We start from the raw sequence: 19,401 nt of genomic DNA on the forward strand, positions 1-19,401 counted from the left end.
GCCTGAGCAACAGAGCAAGACTCCATCTCAAAAAAAAAAAAAAAAAAAAAAAAAAAGATGACAGTACCACCCAGAACAATCTACAGATTCAACGCAATCCCTATCAAAATCCCAACAGCACTTTCTGCAGAAACAGAAAAACTCATCCTAAAATTCACATGGTATCTCAGGAGACTCCAAATAGCAAAACCATCTTGAAAAAGAAGAATGTAGGGGAAAATCTTCCTGACACTGTATCTGGCAATAACTTATGGGATTATGACTCCAAAAACGCAGGCAACTTTATGAGAGGAAACTTCTGGAGGACTGGGTGCAGCTCCCCGCAGCAAGTAGCAGGAGGGGAGCACGAGATGCCACTCACCCCAGGGCGGCAGCTGCGTAGGCAGCACCCGCAGAGCCAACTTCCTCACAGTCCCTCTGCAGGGCCTCCTGGATGAGCTCGTCCACCACCTGCGCCAGGTCCTGTGGAGAGACCAGCATGGGGTGTAATGGAACGTCCCACCCAGGGCAGAAATGCTGGGTAACATGTTGTCACCGGACAGTCTGCAGGCGTCTCGTGACAGAAGCACAACCCCTGACACGGGGTCGGCTAGGCTGTTGCAGGAAAGGTGTCCCCTAGCGAATGGAAAGGTGCCATCTGGAGAGGAAGGCACCCTGCTGATGGCCACACAGCGCCCTGGCCTAGCCATCTCCAGTCTACGTCAAGCAGCCTCTGTTTTTGTGACCACTCTATGCTCCCCCTCAGCACTCCCTGATTCCCAGATGGGCTGGTGCCCAGTGCCTGCCCCGAAGCAGCCAGAGTGGCACAATCCAGTCTCACAACCATGGAGTCGACAGGCTCTACTCAATATCAAGGCACCTGTCGGGACCATGCCCACCCTGAGGCCACAACCATCAAGGGGCACGTCCACCCCCAGGCCAGGCTGGTCAAGGGGCTCACCCACCCCCAGGCCATGCCCATCAGGGTGCACAGCCAGAGACCACACACACCAGAGGGGACACGTCCACCCCGAGGCCACGCCTATCAGGGGGCACAGCCACCCCAAGCCATGCCCATCAGGGGGCACACCCGCCAGGGGACACACCCATCCCAGGTCACACCCATCAGTGGGGACACCCAACCCCAGGACATGCCCTTCAGGGGACACACCCACACTCAGTCCATGCATACTGGGGTCCCATCAGGGGGACATGCCCACTCCAGGCCACACCCAAGGGGACACACCCACCCAGGCCACACCCACCAGGCGGACACGCCACCCCAGGTCACACCCATCAGGGGGCGCACAATGCTGCCAATGATCCCGTCAGGAATAGACGGGTGTTGAGTTCAGACACACGGGCTCAGGCCGGTGCTGTGACAGGAAGCTCCTGAGATGAAGACGGACTCCAGAATGAGCCTGAATAGGTGGGCCCTACCTGAGGCTGAGTGACTCTAGGCAGGACCCCTCTCTGGACTCTCCTGAGAGACCAGGCGCCACAGCCCCACCTCATGGGGTGATGACTAAGGACGTCTGCGCACAATGGGCTTCCCAGAGTCCAGACCTAGAAAAAAAGAGTCCCTACCTCGTCAGAGTACATGGGCACGGGCTCTGGAGGCGGTGGTTCAGGCTGCACAGACAGCTGGAAGAGGCTGGGCGCCACAGACGGGGTCAGTGCCAGGACAGGAGGCAGAGGCACTGGTGAGGGCGCAGGGGCTGGTAGAGACTGTGGGAGACTGGGCAGGGGTGCATCCGGCTCTACACCACACTCCTCTCCTCTCCCTCCGCCTGGAAGGAAACATACAGGAGAAAACATAGCTGCAGACACAGGGTGCCTGGCACCACGGGGACCGAGGTCTGTGCAGGGACAGCCCCAGGCCACCCACAGTGACCCTGAGGACTGGCCTGCCCTCCAGGAGACCAGCTACGTGGGACAACATACGCTTTGCATGAAAAACAAGCCCCAGGATGTCAGGGAGCCAGGAGGAGGGCTTCAAAGCCCTCAGTCCACTCCCAGTGAGAACCATCTGAGCATGAGGAAGAGCCACACCCCTGGGCCCCAAGACAAGACAGGTGCTCAGGCTCCTGGGAGGCGTCCCGGTGAGAAAATGCAGATGCCCAGGCTCCTGGGAGGCGTCCTGGTGGGAAAATGCAGCTAGTCCCCTCACTACGACTGCAGCTTCACTCACCCACTGTGTCGGAGCCGGGTCTCTGGGTGCTGATGACGGGCAGCTCCGCGGCCAGGCTCTCCCCAATGTACTTGTTCTGGGAGTTGAAGCTGCACACAGGGGTGTGACGAGGGACGGGGGGCAATGGCCCTCCGTTCACAATTTCCCCGACTGACACCGTCAGCTTCCTGGTAATAAACACCGACTTCCTGGTCTTGGATAATCCCTCTGGTTCCAGGAATGCAGACCGGTTCAGCTCCACACAGCTACCCAGACCACAAAAGACCCCCGAGGGGTGTCACCAGGGGAGAAGACAGCTTCGCCCTCAGTGCCCTGCTGAGTACTGCAAGCCCCTTGGGCGTCACCACAGCCATGTGTAAATAACAGAAAGCACAGGCCCAGGTCCCACTGCCGCCCACCCTGGAGCCTCTGTAGGTCCCTAGAACCACTAAGCCCAGCGTGTTAACAGACGCACGCTGACTCACTCCTGCCTCCTTGCTGGCTCACCCAAAACTGTCTTATTTTCTGAGGACAGAACTGGAAGGAGGAGACAGAACTAGAAGGAGGAGACAGAACTGGAAGGAGGAGATAGGCAGGAGGCAGGTGAGGAGTTAGAGGAGACAGGGTGGGGAACTAGGCACTGGGTGTTGAGTGTAAGCTGCCAGTTTCTGAGAGAGCGTCTGTGAGTCTCACCACTCTGACTGGTAAGTACCGGAGAAGACTCCGGCTGGCCTGCGGGTGCCTCCATCTCAGCCGTCAGAGGTTGTCCGTCATTGGCTGGCAAAGGCAGTCAAGGGAAAGAATAAAGAAGGCCCTAACTTTTATCTTTAGGTTTGTCAGCAAGTCATGAAAAGGACTGATTTTGGAGTCACAAAGAACTTGGTCTGAGCCCTCAATGTGCTGACAGCCAGGATGTGACCTTGGGAACACCCCCAGCCATTCTGAGTCTCGTGTGTTCACCTGCATGGCAGAGGGAATGCACCTTCTTCAAGTCAGGCAAGCGGCCAGCCCTTCACAGCCCTTCATCAGAATTAACAAGAAAAAAGGAGACAGGGGCCCCACAGTTCCACTCTCAGCTCTTACCCGTCGGAAACGGTGAGGCCGTGGCAGGTGAGGAAGTCGGTGGCCTCTTCACAGTCTCTGAACAGCAGCATGCGCACCACACCATCCAGGGGAAAGACGGTAGATCGCTGTGTGCTCACCGTGTACGCGAAGTTGAGCGCCCGGAGAGCATCCTTGCGGATCTGAGAGGAGGAGCGAAATCACTGCAGTCTCAGACAAAGGCCCAGTCAGACACATGCAGTCAGCCCATGACCACAGCCATGGCCAGCGTGGGGCACATGGGCTCCTCCTGGGCTGAGTCCACCAGAAGGCGCTTTGGCAACACGGAACCCAAGCTTAGAGATCATAGGCGGTCTGCTCAGGGGCAGTGCTCAGGAATGCGTGCCAAGCAAACACTCTCATAGAGAAGGATGGCTTGTGAAGGTTTTATTCATAAGAGAAATCATGAAACAAACTGTCCGTCAACAAGACCAGGTGAAGTCAGCTGTGCAGCATCCACATGACAAAAGGCCAGGAAGGTGCTGCAGAGGACCCCAGAGACCATGGAATGCCAGCAGGAAACCAATCCTGTGGAATGACATATAATAGTTGGAGACAACTGTTCATGGCATTCTAACAAGAGCCTTAAAAAAAAGAAGACAGAGACCAGGTGCAGTGGCTCATACCTGTAATCCCAGCACTTTGGGAGGCCAAGGTGGGAGGATCACTTGAGCCCAGGAATTCAAGACCAGCCTGGGCAACATAGCTACATCCTATTCTCTATAAAGAAAATTTGTTTTAATTAGTGGGGCTTGGTGGCATGCACCTGTGGTCCCAGCAACATGGGACGCTAAAGTGGGAGGACTGCTTGAGCCCAAGAGGTTGAGGCTGCAGTGAGCCTTGATCACACCACGGCACTCCAGCCTAGGTGACAGAGTGAGAACCAGTCTCTAAAAAAAAAGACAATGGGGCTGGGTGCGGTGGCTCACGCCTGTAATCCCAGCACTTTGGGAGGCCAAGGCAGGTGGGTCACTTGAAGCCAGGAGTTTGAGACCAGCCTGGCCAACACGGTGAAACCCCATCTCTACTAAAAATACAAAAATTAGCTGGGTGTGGCGGCACGCACCTGTAATACCAGCTACTAGGGAGGCTGAGGCAGGAGAATCACTTCAACCCGGGAGGTGGAGGTTGCAGTGAGCCGAGATCATGCCACTGCACTCCAGCCTGGGTGACAAAGTGAGACTCCATCTCAAAAAAATAAATAAATAAAAATAAAAGTAAAAATAGACAAAGGAAAAACATGAAAATCCGAACAAAAATTCTGCTTGAGTGCTGGGACTTTGGTACCTAAGCTATTAGTCCTCTTCCGATGTTCTTTAATTCAACCAACACTGATCAAGCATTTGCTCTGTGCCTGGCACCGTTTTTAATGCTGAGAGTACAACAGTGAACAAAAACACAATCCCTGCCCCCACATAGCTGACATGCCAGGGGAGAGACCAATGCCACAGAAAACAAACACATCAAACACACAGAATGGTGATTTAGTGCGGCAGATGGGCAGGGAGAACAGGGAGCGCTGGTGGGGGCCCTGCTGAAGGGCGGCAGCCAAGCCTTGCCTGGCCTCAGGGAGGTGGAGACAGCGCCGTGCGGCTCTGCGAGTGTGGAACAGCAGTGGGAACAGCAAGCACAAAGCCTCTGAGCAGGAGTGCACAGGGCTGCGGGGAGGAGGCTGCCTCTGTGCGCCACTGCCGGTGAAGAGCTTTTCTAAAGAAAAATACCCAAATATCTCTTTTGTTTAAAGTTATTAAAAATGGCCAGGCAAGGTGGTTCATGCCTGTAATACCAGCACTTTGGGAGGCCGAGGTGGGTGGATCACCTGAGGCTAGGAGTTCGAGATCAGCCTGGCCAACATGGCGAAATCCCATCTCTACTAAGTTAGCTGGGCGTGGTGGTGGGCTCCTATAGTCCCAGCTACTCAGGAGGGAGGCTCAGGCAGGAGAATCACTTGAACCCAGGAGGCGGAAGTTGCGGTGAGCAGAGATCATGCCACTGCACTCCAGCCTGGGCAACAGAGCGAGACTCCATCTCTAAATAAATAAAGTTATTAAAAATGGTCAACATTCTACTAACACTCAATCATCACATATACAACATTAACTATGTTTTATTTTTGTTTATTTTTTTTGAGAGGGCCTCTGTTGCCCAGGCTGGAGAGTGCAGATCTTGGCTCACTGCAGCCTCAACTTCCTGGGCTCAAGCGATCCTCCCACCTCAGCCTCCTGAGTAGCTGGGACTACAGGAGCATCCCACCATACCTGCCTGGCTTTTTTTTAATTTTTAGTAGAGACAGGGCCTCCCTATGTTGCCCAGGCTGGCCTTGAACTCCTGAGCTCAAGCAATTCTCCCACCTCCCAAGTTTGCCAAGGTGCCAGGATAACAGGTGTGAGCCAAAGCACCCAGCCAATATTAACTACAAGGGGCAAGTTGTGGAAAACCTTTTCATTTACTCCAGAATATCAGTTCTGTTTGGCAACCTGCAGATGTGACAACAAGGAGCAAACCTGCAAAAGACCTTCTGACTGTGACATGACTGTGGGTTTAGTCACTGTTTACAGGAGGCCCTGATGTGTGACCAAAGAAATGACCTGGAGCCACAGATCGACCAAGGCAGGTCCTGGGATCTCCCAGGCAGCATCCTCCCCACGCTGTGGCCAGAACGGGCAGCAGAGTGCATGTGAGGTGAGGTGGCGCTCTGTGCGGTGGGCCGCGGTCCTGGTCACATCGCACTGAACGGAATCATGCAGGGCCTAGAACAGCAGGTGCTACAGGGGCTGCTCTGTCCTCATCCCCAAGTTCCGTGGAAGTGGAACAAAATAACCGACTGGAAACCCCGAGACACAGTTTACTCTGCGCAAACCCCAGGGGAGGGACTGGCCTTCCCATTGCCTCTGCAACCCTAGCACACGGCAAAGCGCAGACACTGAGGCACCCACTGAAAGGAACTTAGCGCCATCAGCCTCACTCCAGAAACTTCGATTTAAAACATGAAGCATTTCAAAGTCAGAGATTTTGTGCATATGATATGAGATTTTTGCTTTTTAGTTAGCTTTCATGGATGATGATAGTGCTGAATTCAACCTATGTTTTCCTAAAGAGATTTTTCTTATTTGAACCATAGAACAGTATTTTCCATTGCACAGCCTTTCCGCATGGTGACCAACAGTGATAACCCCTATAAAACAGGGCAACACCGGTAACCCCTTCGTGGGGCTGCGGCAAGGGTGACACAGCATCAGCCTGAGACCTGCTTTGAAAAGCTTGGAATAGGAAAGCACTCAAACAGCACAAGAACCACCTGCTTTCTTCCAACTCTGCAAGCACAGCTCATTTACTCACCTGACTGAAGTAACAGTGTAAAAGACAAGCGTTCAGGTAAGAAGCTGACTGGACCAGTTTGAAAAATCTCACAAAATTATTACTGTTCAATGCAGCAAAAGCCTGAACAGCAAATTTCACCTCAGATGAGTTTCTAACAGCAGGATGGAACTGTTGTACTTCTCTGTTAATTAAAGGAGAGAAAAGGGGTTGGAATGTTATTTTAAATAAGACAAAATTTTCATGAAGATAGATCTGATAAATAATAGATTTCACTGGCCAGATGCAGTGGCTCACACCTGTAATCCCAAAACGTGGGGAGGCCAAGGTGGGAGGATCGTTTGAGCCCAGGAGGTTAAGGCTGCAGTGAGCTGTGATCGCATCACTGTACTCCAGCCTGGGTGACAGAGCAAGACCCTGTCTCAAGTAACAATGATACTGGATTTCAACCATACTGAGAAGGAGGGTCTTACTGGTGAAATGTGCCGTTAAATTCATAGTTTACTAACTACCACGCTTGGGTTGGTTTGACAAAGGTTTCCTTCAAAACGATAATGAATAGAATAAACAAATTCAAAAAGCAATTTAGGAATCAGTTATCAAAAAGTTACTTTAAAGTAATGCCAATGGACTGTCAGCTGTGCTGAATGGTAAAGTCTAAAAAACAGAAAACTTAACTCTTTTTGTTTAGAAATGAATTGATTTCGACTGAATTATTCGTGATGGAGAACAAATGCTTGTCACGTAGAAAAAGACAATACAGCAATCTTTCATAACCAGTTTAATTTTTTTTTTTTTTTGAGACAGAGTATTTGCTCTATCACCCAGGCTGGAGTGCAGTGGCACAATCACAGTTCATTGCAGCTTCAACCTCCTGGCCTCAAGCAACCCTCTCATCTCGGCCTCCCAAAGTGCTGTGATAACAGGCCATGGGCCACCACACCTGTTTTTTTTTTTGTTTTTTTTGTTTTTTTAAGAGATAGGGTCTTGCTTTGTCACCCAGACTGGAGGACAGTGGCATGATCACAGCCTACTGCAGCCTTGATCTCCTGGGCTCAAGGGATCCTCCCACCTCAGCCTCCCCAGTCGCTGGAACTACAGGCACACATCACCACACCTGGTGGTTTTTTTTTTTTTTTTTTTTTTTGTGGAAGGGTCTCACCATGTTGCCCAGGCTATACAAGGCTTAATTTTAAAATTTAAAATCAGCGGGGCATGGAGACTCATAACTGTAATCCCAGCACTTTGGGAGGCCGAGGCAGGTGGATCACCTGAGGTCAGGAGTTCCAGACAAGCCTGGCCAACATGGTGAAACCCTGTCTCTACTAAAAATACAAAAAAATGAGGCGGGCATGGTGGTATGTGCCTGTAATCCCAGCTACTCAGGAGACTGAGGCAAGAGAATTGCTTGAACCCAGGAGGTGGAGGTTGCAGTGAGCCAAGATCGCACTACTGTACTCCGGCCTGGGCAACAGAGCAGGACTCGGTTTCAAAAATAAAATAAAATAAAAAATTAAAATCAATCACACATCTAGATATTCTGTCACACAGTTCTTGAGGAAAATACAAAGAAAAAAAACAAGAGGTTCACCATTGATAGGGGATTCTTAGAACTAAAGGGGACACTGTCCACCATAAGTCCAGCTTAACCACAAGCAGAGGGTCCACCACAAGCAGAGGGCCAGAGAGCTCGCCAGACTTCGCATGTGACTAATTATGGATCAGACCAGGGTTTTACATTCATTCATTCTCACTACCCCATTCTTCGCATTTTTGTTTTACACAATTTTTTCCTCTCTTATTACTTAGATCTTTGACAAAACTATCTGGGAACAGGGAACTGCTAACAACCCTGCAGGGCGCCTGGAACTCCCTCTCCTGGTTCACTCACCTGTCTCATGAGGAGGATTCCTTCCTCATTTTCTCACTGGTGAGGAGAAACTGTTTTCAGAAATGAACATGTGGGGCCTACGTCAGATGTGCTGGTCCCAGGGCACATCCCCATCGCTCTTCCCCCAGCTCAGCTCAGCCGACTGCAAAGCCAGACCAAGGTCCTCTACTATCATCCCAACATCTGCTACCAGAGAGAATGCTGCACTATTGGCTACTGCCACTCCTGAAAGCTCTTCTCCTGTTTAAAGCCTGCCTTTTCAGCCACCTTAGGAAAACTTTTGGATGTGAAAATTCACCTTAGGATGTCTCCCTTGTTGAGACTGAGCAGAACATTGTAGCCCTGGAACTCCGCTTCGCTGGCACAGAAGACGCCCTTGTTTCTCAGGTCCTGGTACATCTCCTTCAGGCTCTGCAGGCACTTGGTCATGTTCTCATTATTGATCTTGGCATCAAAGGAGGACATGGGCTCCTCACACATGAAGTGGGCACAGTGGATGTGAAACCGGGTGCACTTCTCAATCAGGGACACCGTCAGGGGGTCACAGAGGTGCTGCTGCGTGATATCCTGGCCACAGGCGAGGGGGAGGATCACACACACATTCCCATGCAAAGAGGCAACTGTGAGAAGGATCATGCTACGACCTCAATTTCTCACTTTTCAATTTGAAACAAAGCCCATGATGCACATTTTAATAGGACTTTGTAGTGACTTAAATAAAAGTCCTGGGGTTTGTTTTTTTTTGAGACAGAAGCCAGGCTGGAGTGCAGTGGTGTCATCTTGGCTCACCACAACCTCCGCCTCCCAGGTTCAAGCAATTCTGCTTCAGCCGCTCGAGTAGCTGGGACTACAGGCGTGTGCCACCACGCCAAGCTAATTTTTGTATTTTCAGTAGAGATGGGGTTTAACCATGTTGGCCAGGCTGGTCTCAAACTCCTGATCTCAGGTGATCCACCCACCTCGGCCTCCCAGAGTGCTGGGATTACAGGCCTGAGCCACTGCACCAGGCCCACAGAAGTACATTTTTGTTACAGATAAAATATATAACAGAGTAATAAAAGTATCAGTTTGACTTTGGAATTTGCGTGGATTTTTTAGCATCCAGGTTGGAGGCAGCCAATACCTTCCGTATGCCACGCGTGCGGTTCCACACGAAGTCATACCAATCCCGCAGGCTGCCCTCCTTCTGGTCCATGATCTGGGTCACCAGGTAGTCCATGGTCCTGCTGAGCACTGGCAAGGGCCGCAGCTCGTGGGGCAGGGGCTCCTCCTGATCCGCCGAGGACCGACTGTACTCTTTCACAGCTGCTGCGTGGTCCACCTAGAGACATGAAGCCGAGACAGGCTGCCCATGTGGCATACCTTGGGCCAGGCATAGTTATGCCTGAAAATGAGGGGGAAAATCACATACACACCCACACAAGATCAGTATTTGAGAATATATTTTTTCAACATAAAATTTCTGTTAAAAGTTGACAATCAAAATTCAAAGACAAATAGAGAAATTTGATTTTGGCAAATATGACAAGGAGTTAAGATAGGAGTGCGTCATGACAAACAGGAGGAATGTTAAGTGAAGGCACATCTGCCAGCCTCCAAAGCAGAGAGACGGGACAGGGAGGGGCCTCAAGCACTTAAAAGGTCTCAGGCCCGCTCACACACCAGATTAAGTCTACACAGAGCAGAAGTGAAACAGAGACAGGCGGTGAGGACTGCTGAGGGCACAGCATCAGGGGCTGGCTGCCCACCTGGGGCCTGGAGTTGCATCTCCCACCTCAAAAGGAGGCTGAAGACGTGGCCAAGGGAAGAGGCAGAGATGTACACAGGACAAGGCCCTGGGCATGTGCCTCTCCTGGGGCAGGGGCCCTACAGTGACACGAGTTGCTGGGCTGGGGACCCCGCACCAGGCGAAGGGTGTATAAAGCCACCAGCCAGGAAGAGGAGAAGCCCATAAGCAAAATTCACAAAGTCCAAAAGGATCTATATTGGTGCAGCTTTCTGGGGCAACAATTTGGGAAGATACATGGATAATGTTCAGGAAAGGTCATACCCTCTGATGCAGTAATTTAATTCTTAGGATCTGAAGAAAATAATCTAAATACCAGAGAAGCATGACATACAAGATGCCAAACAATATTATTAATAGAACTAAAAATTTAGAAGCAGCCTATCTACTAATGGTAAAAATGCAGAGTTTTGACAGAGCTACTAATAAAATAATATGCTGTCATTTTTAAATGCTCATAGTTTACCCTAACAAAGGAAAATGTTCATGACATAATTTTAAGTGGAAAAGATACACATAAAATTGTATCTAGAGCATAATCTCGAATGTGTAAAACATAAGCATAGAAACAGACAGAAATAAGATCGTAAAAAGAAAAAAGTTAGCTGGATGTGGTGGCTCACGCCTGTAATCCCAGCACTTTGGGAGGCGGAGGTGGGCAGATGACTTGAGCTTAGGAGTTCGGGACCAGCCTGGGCAACACGGCAAGACCCCATCGCTGCAAAAAATAAAACAGTAACTAGGCGTGGTGGAGCATGCCTGTAATCCCAGCTGCTCTGTAAGCTGAGTGAGAGGAGAGGATCACCTGAGCCTGGGAAGTTGAGGCTGTAGTGAGCCATGATTGGACCACTGTGCTTCAGCCTAGGTGACAGAGTGAGACCCTGTCTCAAAAAAAAAAAAAAGAATTTGAAAAACAACTTTATTTAAAATAACTTGCATCTATACCTTATCATGTATAGGTACCAATTACAGAGTGAACATCTCACAATGCAAAACAGCTTAATATGATTGTTAATAGCACAAATACCCAACACTGTCTAAAACAAACACCCAAATCAAGTATGTACAGAAATGACAAAAGCAGCCCCGTCCCCTGCCCACACTCCACGGGGAGATGCAGGGCTCTACCTGGTCAGTCCCTGGGACCACTTCGAACACGCTCAGCTGGCTACGGGTCTCCCGCATGTACCTCTCCTTCTCAGGACACATATCCAGGCAGGTGCCAACAAAAGTCCTCGCTTTGTCCAGATCGGTTCTCTTCACCCGAGCTAAATGACGTCAAGTAAAAGGTAAGAATGTACCGCATGGTTAGCACGAACCTACAGAAGTGTATTCTCATAATGATAAAAAGAAATTAAAACTTAAAACACACACACACATTACAAAAGAAAAGAAAAACATTTGTAAAACTCGGAGCCTCAGAGAAAGAGGACTTATGGTCTATTCTGCCAGGCAGTGGGACATCAAAGCTCCCAAAGACCCGAGTCCACCTCTCTCTAACAGTCACAGACCCTCACTGCAGACTAAGAGAAAGACCCCCAAGTCCACCTCTCCAACAGTCACAGACCCTCACTGCAGATAAAAGCAGGGGAGTGTCCTCACTTTCAGCCGGAGTTTTCTAACTCCTGTAATGACCTCAATGACAAAAAATCATGGTGCAGGATGTTTACTAAAAGGATTGACTTGTAACAACTGCAAATATTCAAAATATATCACTATTCTAAAACTGTCTCAGTATTCGCCATGACTTTAATATAAGAATCATATAATGGACGTTAACTGGGTTCTTACCTGAATGAGTAAACTGCTATTACACTTAGTTACAATGTAGCTTGCAAGGAAAAGGAAATGCAACAACTTCACACTCAAAATATATACTTCTTCTTTTCATGTTGAAAAATTCTAATACCTGGGCCCGGCCTGGTGGCTCACACCTGTAATCCCAGCACTTTGGGAGGCCAAGACTGGCAGATCACCTGAGGTCGGGAGTTCGAGACCAGCCTGACCAACATGGAGAAACCCCATCTCTACTAAGAATACAAAAATTAGCCGGGCATGGTGGCGCATGGCTGTAGTCCCAGCTACTCAGGAGGCTGAGGCAAGACAATCACTTGAACCCGGGAGGTGGACGTTGCAGTGAGCCGAGGTTGCGCTCACTCTGTCATGGTACTCCACCATGGGTAACAGAGCAAGACTCCATCTCGAGGAAAAAAAAAAAAAGAAAAATTCTAATACCTAATAATAATTTTATTTAGAATATAAAAATCACCATATCAATGATATGATGTTTGATGGCAACTTTTATTACTATATGTTATTATATTAAGGAAACATGGTGATTATTCAAATTACCCACAGCTTTTAAAAAAAGGAAACTCCTATAGCTGATTTTTTTTTTCTTTTTGAGACGGAGTTTCGCTCTTGCTGCCCAGGCTGGAGTACAATGGCACAATCTCGGCTCACCGCAACCTCAGCCTCCCGGGTTCAAGCCATTCTCCTGCCTCAGCCTCCCAAGTAGCTGGGATTACAGGCATGTGCCACCACGCCCGGCTAATTTTGTCTTTTTAGTAGAGACGGGGTTTTTCCATGTTGGTCAGGCTGGTCTCAAACTCCTGACCTCAGGTGATCCACCAGCCTCGACTTCCTAAAGTGCTGGGATTACAGGCGTGAGCCACCACGCCCAGCATTTTTTTTTTTTTTTTTTTTTTTGAGACAGAATCTCACCCTGTCGTCCAGGCTGGAGTGCAGTGGCACAATCTTGGCTCACTGTAACCTCCACCTCGCCAGTTCAAGTGATTCTCCTGCCTCAGCCTCCCAGGTAGCTGGGACTACAGATGCACACCACTGCACCCAGCTTACTTATTTATTATTTATTTATTTATTGTAGAGATGGGGGTTTTGCCATGTTGGCCAGGCTAGTCTTGAACTCCTGACCTCAGGTGGTCCCTCATGCCTCAGCCTCCCAAAGTGCTGGGATTACAGGTGTGAGCCACCATGCCCAGCCCGGCTGAAATTTAAGAGAAAAAAATTGGCAAAGAGAAGTACCTGTGTTTTTTCCTTTTATTTTTGGTCCCTGCATATATTTTTAGTGTTAATGGAATACTTACTTTTTAGTAGGTAATACATTCACACAGTTCAACATCGTAACAGTGTAAGAATGCCCTGTCCAAGATGGAGCACTCCACCATAACCTCTGCCCCTCAGAATCCCGCTCCCTCTACAGACAGGAGCCCATTCTTTTGCATCCTCCCACTACTATTTTATACATACATTAGCAAACATATTTGCACATTTATGTACACATACACGCAACACTCACTCCAAGAAGACTGGCAGACTATGAAGATCAGACACAGCATATCAGAGGCTCTGAGACTCAACAGCAATAGAGCCCAATGGAAAGGAGTTGCTCCTGCCCTGATGGCACCCAAGATGACGGCCTCACCAGGCCCCTAGAACCTCTGCCACCAAGTGCCATACCTTGCCGCATGATCCTGTCTCTCTGGTCAAGCAGGCGGTACTTCTCCTTGGATGTCTCAGCCACAGTGCCTATCAGGGTACTGAGGGAGAGCACACATGGCCCGAGGCCCTCGGAGCCCTCGGAGGCTGAGTCAAAAGAGTCTCCCTCGAATTGGTGGGCCTTTAGAAGACTTGGCTTCTTCACTGGAGAGCTATAAAGTAAACACCACACTGAGGGCCCTCGTCCCAGGAAGGCCTTCAGAGCATTTTCGTTTCTGAACACGTCCCCTCATCTTTCAAGATTTTCTGGTCCTCTAAAGCTGAGAAACTACAAGCACTGAAATGAGATGAGTTTTGATAAGGATGGTAATGAGCACAAAAGCGTTATTCACATTATTCACTGACTTTAATATAATTTTGAAATATTTCATACTTTTGAAAAACAAAATAGCCTGGGCAACATAGGGAGACCCCATCTCTACAAAAAATTTAAAAATTAGCCGGGCATGGTGGCATGTGCCTGTAGTCCCAGCTACTCGGGAGGCTGGGGTGAGAGAGGATTGCTTGAGCCTGGCAGGCAGAGGTTGCAGTGAGCTGAGATTATTACACTGCTGCTCTCCAGCCTGGGTGACAGAGTGAGACTCTAACTTACCACCCCCCGAAAAAAAAAAAAAAAGATAGGCTCATTTAAACAGCTAAAATGAACACTTACTGATTTCTATTTCAAAGAAATAAACTCAGCATGAAAAAAGTCTTTAATATCATAAGGAAATATTATGCCTATATGTTTTAAAACAGAAATTATTTTGGTAGAAGGACATACTAAAAGGAATCAGGCATTCTCTCTCAGCTTCCCCATTTTCTAGCTTTCATCATTTTCTGAACTTGAATGTCAAAGATTATGTCAAACCAGCAACTAAACTGCTCATCATAAAACGGAAAGTGAGGAAAATACATTGGCCAAAAGATGAAAAGATGGATTCAGCCGGAGATCTGTCAAAGTAGGCCTGGTGTGAAAAGCAAAAGCCTTTGAGAACAGAGTTCCCCAGACAGACAAGGTAGCCAGGGCACTTCACATCACATGTTAACACAACTAACATGGCCGACCGTGTCTGCTACACTGTGATAAGCTGCACCTGCAAAAAGTCATGCTGCCCTTCCTTTAGGAGACAGCCTTTTTTTTCTGAGATGGGGTCTGGCTCTGTTGCCCAGTCTGGAGTGCAGTGGCGCAATCTCGGCTCACTGCAAGCTCCGCCTCCCGGGTTCACGCAGTTCTCCTGCCTCAGCCTCGCAAGTAGCTGGGACTACAGGCACCCGCCATCATGCCCGGCTAATTTTTTGTATTTTTAGTAGAGACGGGGTTTCACCATATCAGCCAGGATGGTCTCAATCTCCTGACCTCGTGATCCGCCCGCCTTGGCCTCCCAAAGTGCTGGATTATAGGCGTGAGCCACTGCGCCCGGCCAGGAGACAGCTCTTTAGGAAAAAAAAAAAAAAAAAGTCATGCTGGAAACTGCTGAAAGTGATTATTAGAAATGCATGGTTTGGCCGGGCATGCATCTCTAGTCAGGAGTTCGAGACCAGCCTGGCCAACATGGTGAAACCCCATCTCTACTAAAAATACAAAAATATTAGCTGGGCGTGGTGGAGCGCACCTGTAATCTCAGCTACTAGGGAGGCTAAGGCAGGAGAATTTCTTGAACCCAGGAGGCAGAGGTTGCAGTGAGCCAAGATCATGCCACTGAACTCCAACCTGGGCAACAAAGCCAGACTGTGTCTCAAAAAAAAAGGAATACATGGTTTATTACAGCCAGTTAAATGTCTTGAGGTAAAAAGTTATTGCTTATACATTTATATGTCAAGTGGAACTGCACTTAACTGCAGTGGGATTCAGGACGAGTTAGATGAGCAAGGAGACTTGCCACTACAATCCTGTGAGGCAGGCAGCGACCCGCCACAGGGCGCCAGCCTGCGTGTGTCCCACAGAGCAGGCACTCTGTGCAAGGACAGAAGTTCTGCTGTCCTAAGTGAGCAGCCTCCCCTGGATCTCCTGTAGCTGCAGCTGAAAGGTCTGTACCAGCTATAACAACTGTGTGATGAGATTCTCCCATAGAAAACGCCAAGATGGAAACAAGAAAAAAAGGCCAGCCCCAAAGGAAGGCTTTCTCAGCAACCTTGGCCCTAGGGTATATGAGAACAAGACAGGACAGGATCACTGCTCTCCACCATCTCTGCAGCTGGCAGTTACCAGTGTCAGAAAATTCTCTCTTCTGGCTGGGACCACCAGCCCCACACAGACCCACCTCCTAACGGCCCATGCTGGCAGGAGGGGCAGAGCCCCTGCCCCTCCACCCCCAACCATCCCTAGCAACTGGCTTTTGTCTCCTCACCACTCCCCACAGTCTTGCACCCTGACTCAGGTGTCGCTATAGGGCGCTATTTCCTGGTCCTTCCAGAATAAGGTCATTAGGAGGGACCGATCCCACCTTTTATTCAGGAGGCTGCTAGCACCAGCCCTCCCTGCAGCCTTGCCAAGAGGAGAGTGCTGAAAGGGTGCATCCTCTGTGCTCGGGCTGACTTCACCGTCACCTGGTTTCTTCTCCTTCAGGGAAAAGGGTTTCTTATTGGGGCCTGTGGACATAAGAGGCAGAAAAGAGTTTATGCAATCACAGATCACCTGGAACTGGATTTTTTCACTCTGTTTCTAAGAAAGTAATATTATTTTCATTGTCACAGGAGATTAGAGAAGAGCCCAAGGAAATAACTGTGAGATGCAAATCCACTGAGAGCCAGCCTCCTCCACTGGCTGGGGAAAGGGCTCACGCTCAAAGGGTTTGGACCAAGAGCATGAGAAACTGAAGAGAGGGCCATGCACAATGGCTCATGCCTGTAATCCCAAGATCAGACTGGGCAACATAGCGAGATCTGATCTCTATTAAATAAATAAAAATAATTTTTTTAAAAAGTGAAAAGAATAATTGAAAACTCACTTATTTTCTTCCTGTGCCAAAAGATAGCCATGTCTTTATGCAAACTTTTCCCCTTCTTTCTAGCCAGGGCTGCAGATGCCTGGAAAACAGTCCACAACCGCCATGTGTGAGTATATCAGGAAACCAAAGGAAATGGGATTGAAAACTCAAATGCAGTAAGCACAACAGACCATTCAAAGGCACCAGGAGCCCCTGTCCTTTGCACGACAGTGATTTCTCCACCCACACGTCTGCTAACTGCATGGTCTCTGGCTGTGGCAGCAGCAGTATTCATCTCCCTTACCTGTCTCACAAGCATGTATTTGCTCTTTCCCCTTTTTTTTTTTTTTTGAGACACAGTCTCGCTCTGTCACCCAGGCTGGAGTGCGGTGGTGAGATCTCGGCTTACTGCAAGCTCCACCTTCAGGGTTCATGCATTCTCCTGCCTCAGCCTCCTGAGTAGCTGGGACTACAGGCGCCCGCCACCACATCCGGCTTATTTTTTGTATTTGTAGTAGAGACGGGGTTTCACCGTGTTAGCCAGGATGGTCTTGATCTCCTGACCTCAGGTGATCCGCCCACCTTGGCCTCCCAAAGTGCTGGGATTACAGGCGTGAGCCACCGCGCCCGGCCCCCTTTTTTTAATTAACAACTTTGCTTCATAGAACTCACAAACTTGGCCTTGTTGGCATTTGGTGAGATGATTCTCACCAGCTGATCACACATACAGAAACAGAAAGTTTGCGAAGTCACAATTAAGCACAAAAGGGAGCTGCAGAATAACACACATGGGATGCCACTTACCACAGAAAACACACACAAAACCAACCACGTTAGTCTCCGTGTAGATACACTCATAAAAATGTCTAGAAAAATACACACCACACTAGTTAACTGGACTGCTCCTGAGTAACAGGAGAGATGAGGATATTCAGTTTTGTCTGTATCAATGAATTATTTATAAAGGCAGTCTATTTACATATTAGTTATGTCATAAAATATTTAAGGTTCAGCTGGGAAAATAAACACATTGCAATAGGCAAAAAATAACTGTAAAAACAAAAGGGGGGCTGGGCACGGTGGCTCATGCCTGTTTTCCCAGCACTTTGGGAGGTGGAGGTGGGAGGATCACTTGTGCCCAGGAGTTTAGGACCAGCCTGGGCCACATAGTGAAACTTCATCTCAAAAAAATAAATAAATAATAAAATAACAATAAAATAAATAGTAGTAATAAATAATAAAAACAAGGCCAGGCATGGTGGCTCACGCCTGTAATCCCAGCACTTTGGGAGGCCAAGGTGCGTGGATCACTGAGGTCAGGAGTTCGAGACCAGCCTGGCCAACGTGGTGAAACCCCCTCTCCACTAAAACTACAAAAATTAGCCAGGCATGGTGGTGCACACACAATCCCAGCTACTTGGGAGGCTGAGGGAGGAGAATCGCTTGAACTGGAAAGGTAAAGGCTGAAGTGAGCCAAGATTGCGCCACTACAATACAGGCTGGGAGACAGAGCAAGGCCCCGTCTCAAAAACAACAACAACAAAAATGAGAGCCGGTACAATGACTCAGGTCTGTAATCCCAACACTTTGGGAGGCTAAGGCAGGAGGACAGCTTGAGGACCGGAGTTCGAGACCTGCCTGAGCAACACAGTAAGACCCCATCTATACAAATGTAAAAATAAAAACTTTTTTTAATTAAAAAAATTAAAACTAAAAACAAATTAGGATTACCATATGACCCAGCAATTCCAATCCTAAGAATATACCCCAAAAAACTGAAAGCAGGGACTCAAATAAGTCATATGCCAATGAACATTATTCACAATAGCCAAAAAGTAGAAACAACCCGTGTCTGCCAACAGACGAATCAACAAAACGTAGTCCATCCACTCAATGTAGTATCATTCACTTTATAAATTTATACTTTATAAATTCCTATAGAACGTAATTTTGTCTATGAGAATACTCAGAAAAAATAGTGACGATATAAAGCTATATAACATGAGCAGTCCATGTTCACTGCACCCTAGAAAGTATTATGCATACATTTAGGCTGGGCGCAGTGGCTCACGCCTGTAATCCCAGCACTTTGGGAGGCCGAGGCAGGCAGATCGTGAGGTCAGGAGATCGAGACCATCCTGGCTGACACAGTGAAAGCCTGTATCTACTAAAAATACAAAAAAATTAGCCGGGTGTGGTGGCGGGCGCCTGTAGTTCCAGCTACTCTGGAGGCTGAGGCAGGAGAATGGCATGAACCCGGGAAGTGGAGCTTGCAGTGAGCCGAGATCATGCCACTGCACTCCAGCCTGGGCGACAGAGCAAGACTCCATCTCAAAAAAATAAATAAATAAATAAAAAGAAAGTATTATGCATACATTTAAAGTCAGGATACAAACCCAGTGCTTCAAAGCAGTTATCTCTAGAGGATAGACTGACAAGGGGAATTTCACTTTTTTTCTTTTTTTTTTTTTTTTTGAGACGGAGTCTGGCTCTGTCTCCCAGACTGGAGTGCAGTGGCATGAACTCGGCTCACTGCAACCGCCGCCTCCCGGATTCAAGCAATTCTCCTGCCTCAGCCTCCCGAGTAGCTGGGATTACAGGCGCGAGCCACCACACCCGGCTAATTTTTTGTATTTTTAGTAGAGATGGGGTTTCACCGTGTTAGCCAGGATGGTCTGGATCTCCTGACCTCATGATCCGCCCACCTCGGCCTCCCCAAGTGCTGGGA

The 19,401-nt window shown here is 48.6% G+C and overlaps 1 protein-coding gene across 5 annotated transcripts in view; it reads right to left on the reverse strand.

The window, feature by feature from the left end:
* Window positions 1-19,401, reverse strand: part of MCM3AP (minichromosome maintenance complex component 3 associated protein) — a 51,571-nt gene that overhangs the window by 28,620 nt on the left and 3,550 nt on the right. For all 5 annotated transcript variants that reach the window (XM_034948060.3, XM_055105162.2, XM_034948059.3 and 2 more), the window contains exons 4-14: window positions 16,695-16,773; window positions 16,191-16,335; window positions 13,726-13,916; window positions 11,374-11,513; window positions 9,583-9,780; window positions 8,758-9,026; window positions 6,590-6,752; window positions 3,233-3,393; window positions 2,171-2,415; window positions 1,567-1,769; window positions 362-462 (exon numbers count right to left, since the gene is read on the reverse strand). In XM_034948060.3, coding sequence (XP_034803951.3) covers window positions 362-462; window positions 1,567-1,769; window positions 2,171-2,415; window positions 3,233-3,393; window positions 6,590-6,752; window positions 8,758-9,026; window positions 9,583-9,780; window positions 11,374-11,513; window positions 13,726-13,916; window positions 16,191-16,335; window positions 16,695-16,773 — 1,895 coding nt within the window. The remainder of the gene's footprint in view (window positions 1-361; window positions 463-1,566; window positions 1,770-2,170; window positions 2,416-3,232; window positions 3,394-6,589; window positions 6,753-8,757; window positions 9,027-9,582; window positions 9,781-11,373; window positions 11,514-13,725; window positions 13,917-16,190; window positions 16,336-16,694; window positions 16,774-19,401) is intronic.

This window comes from Pan paniscus, chromosome 22, assembly GCF_029289425.2.
Source record: "Pan paniscus chromosome 22, NHGRI_mPanPan1-v2.0_pri, whole genome shotgun sequence".
NCBI classification, from domain to species: domain Eukaryota; kingdom Metazoa; phylum Chordata; class Mammalia; order Primates; family Hominidae; genus Pan; species Pan paniscus.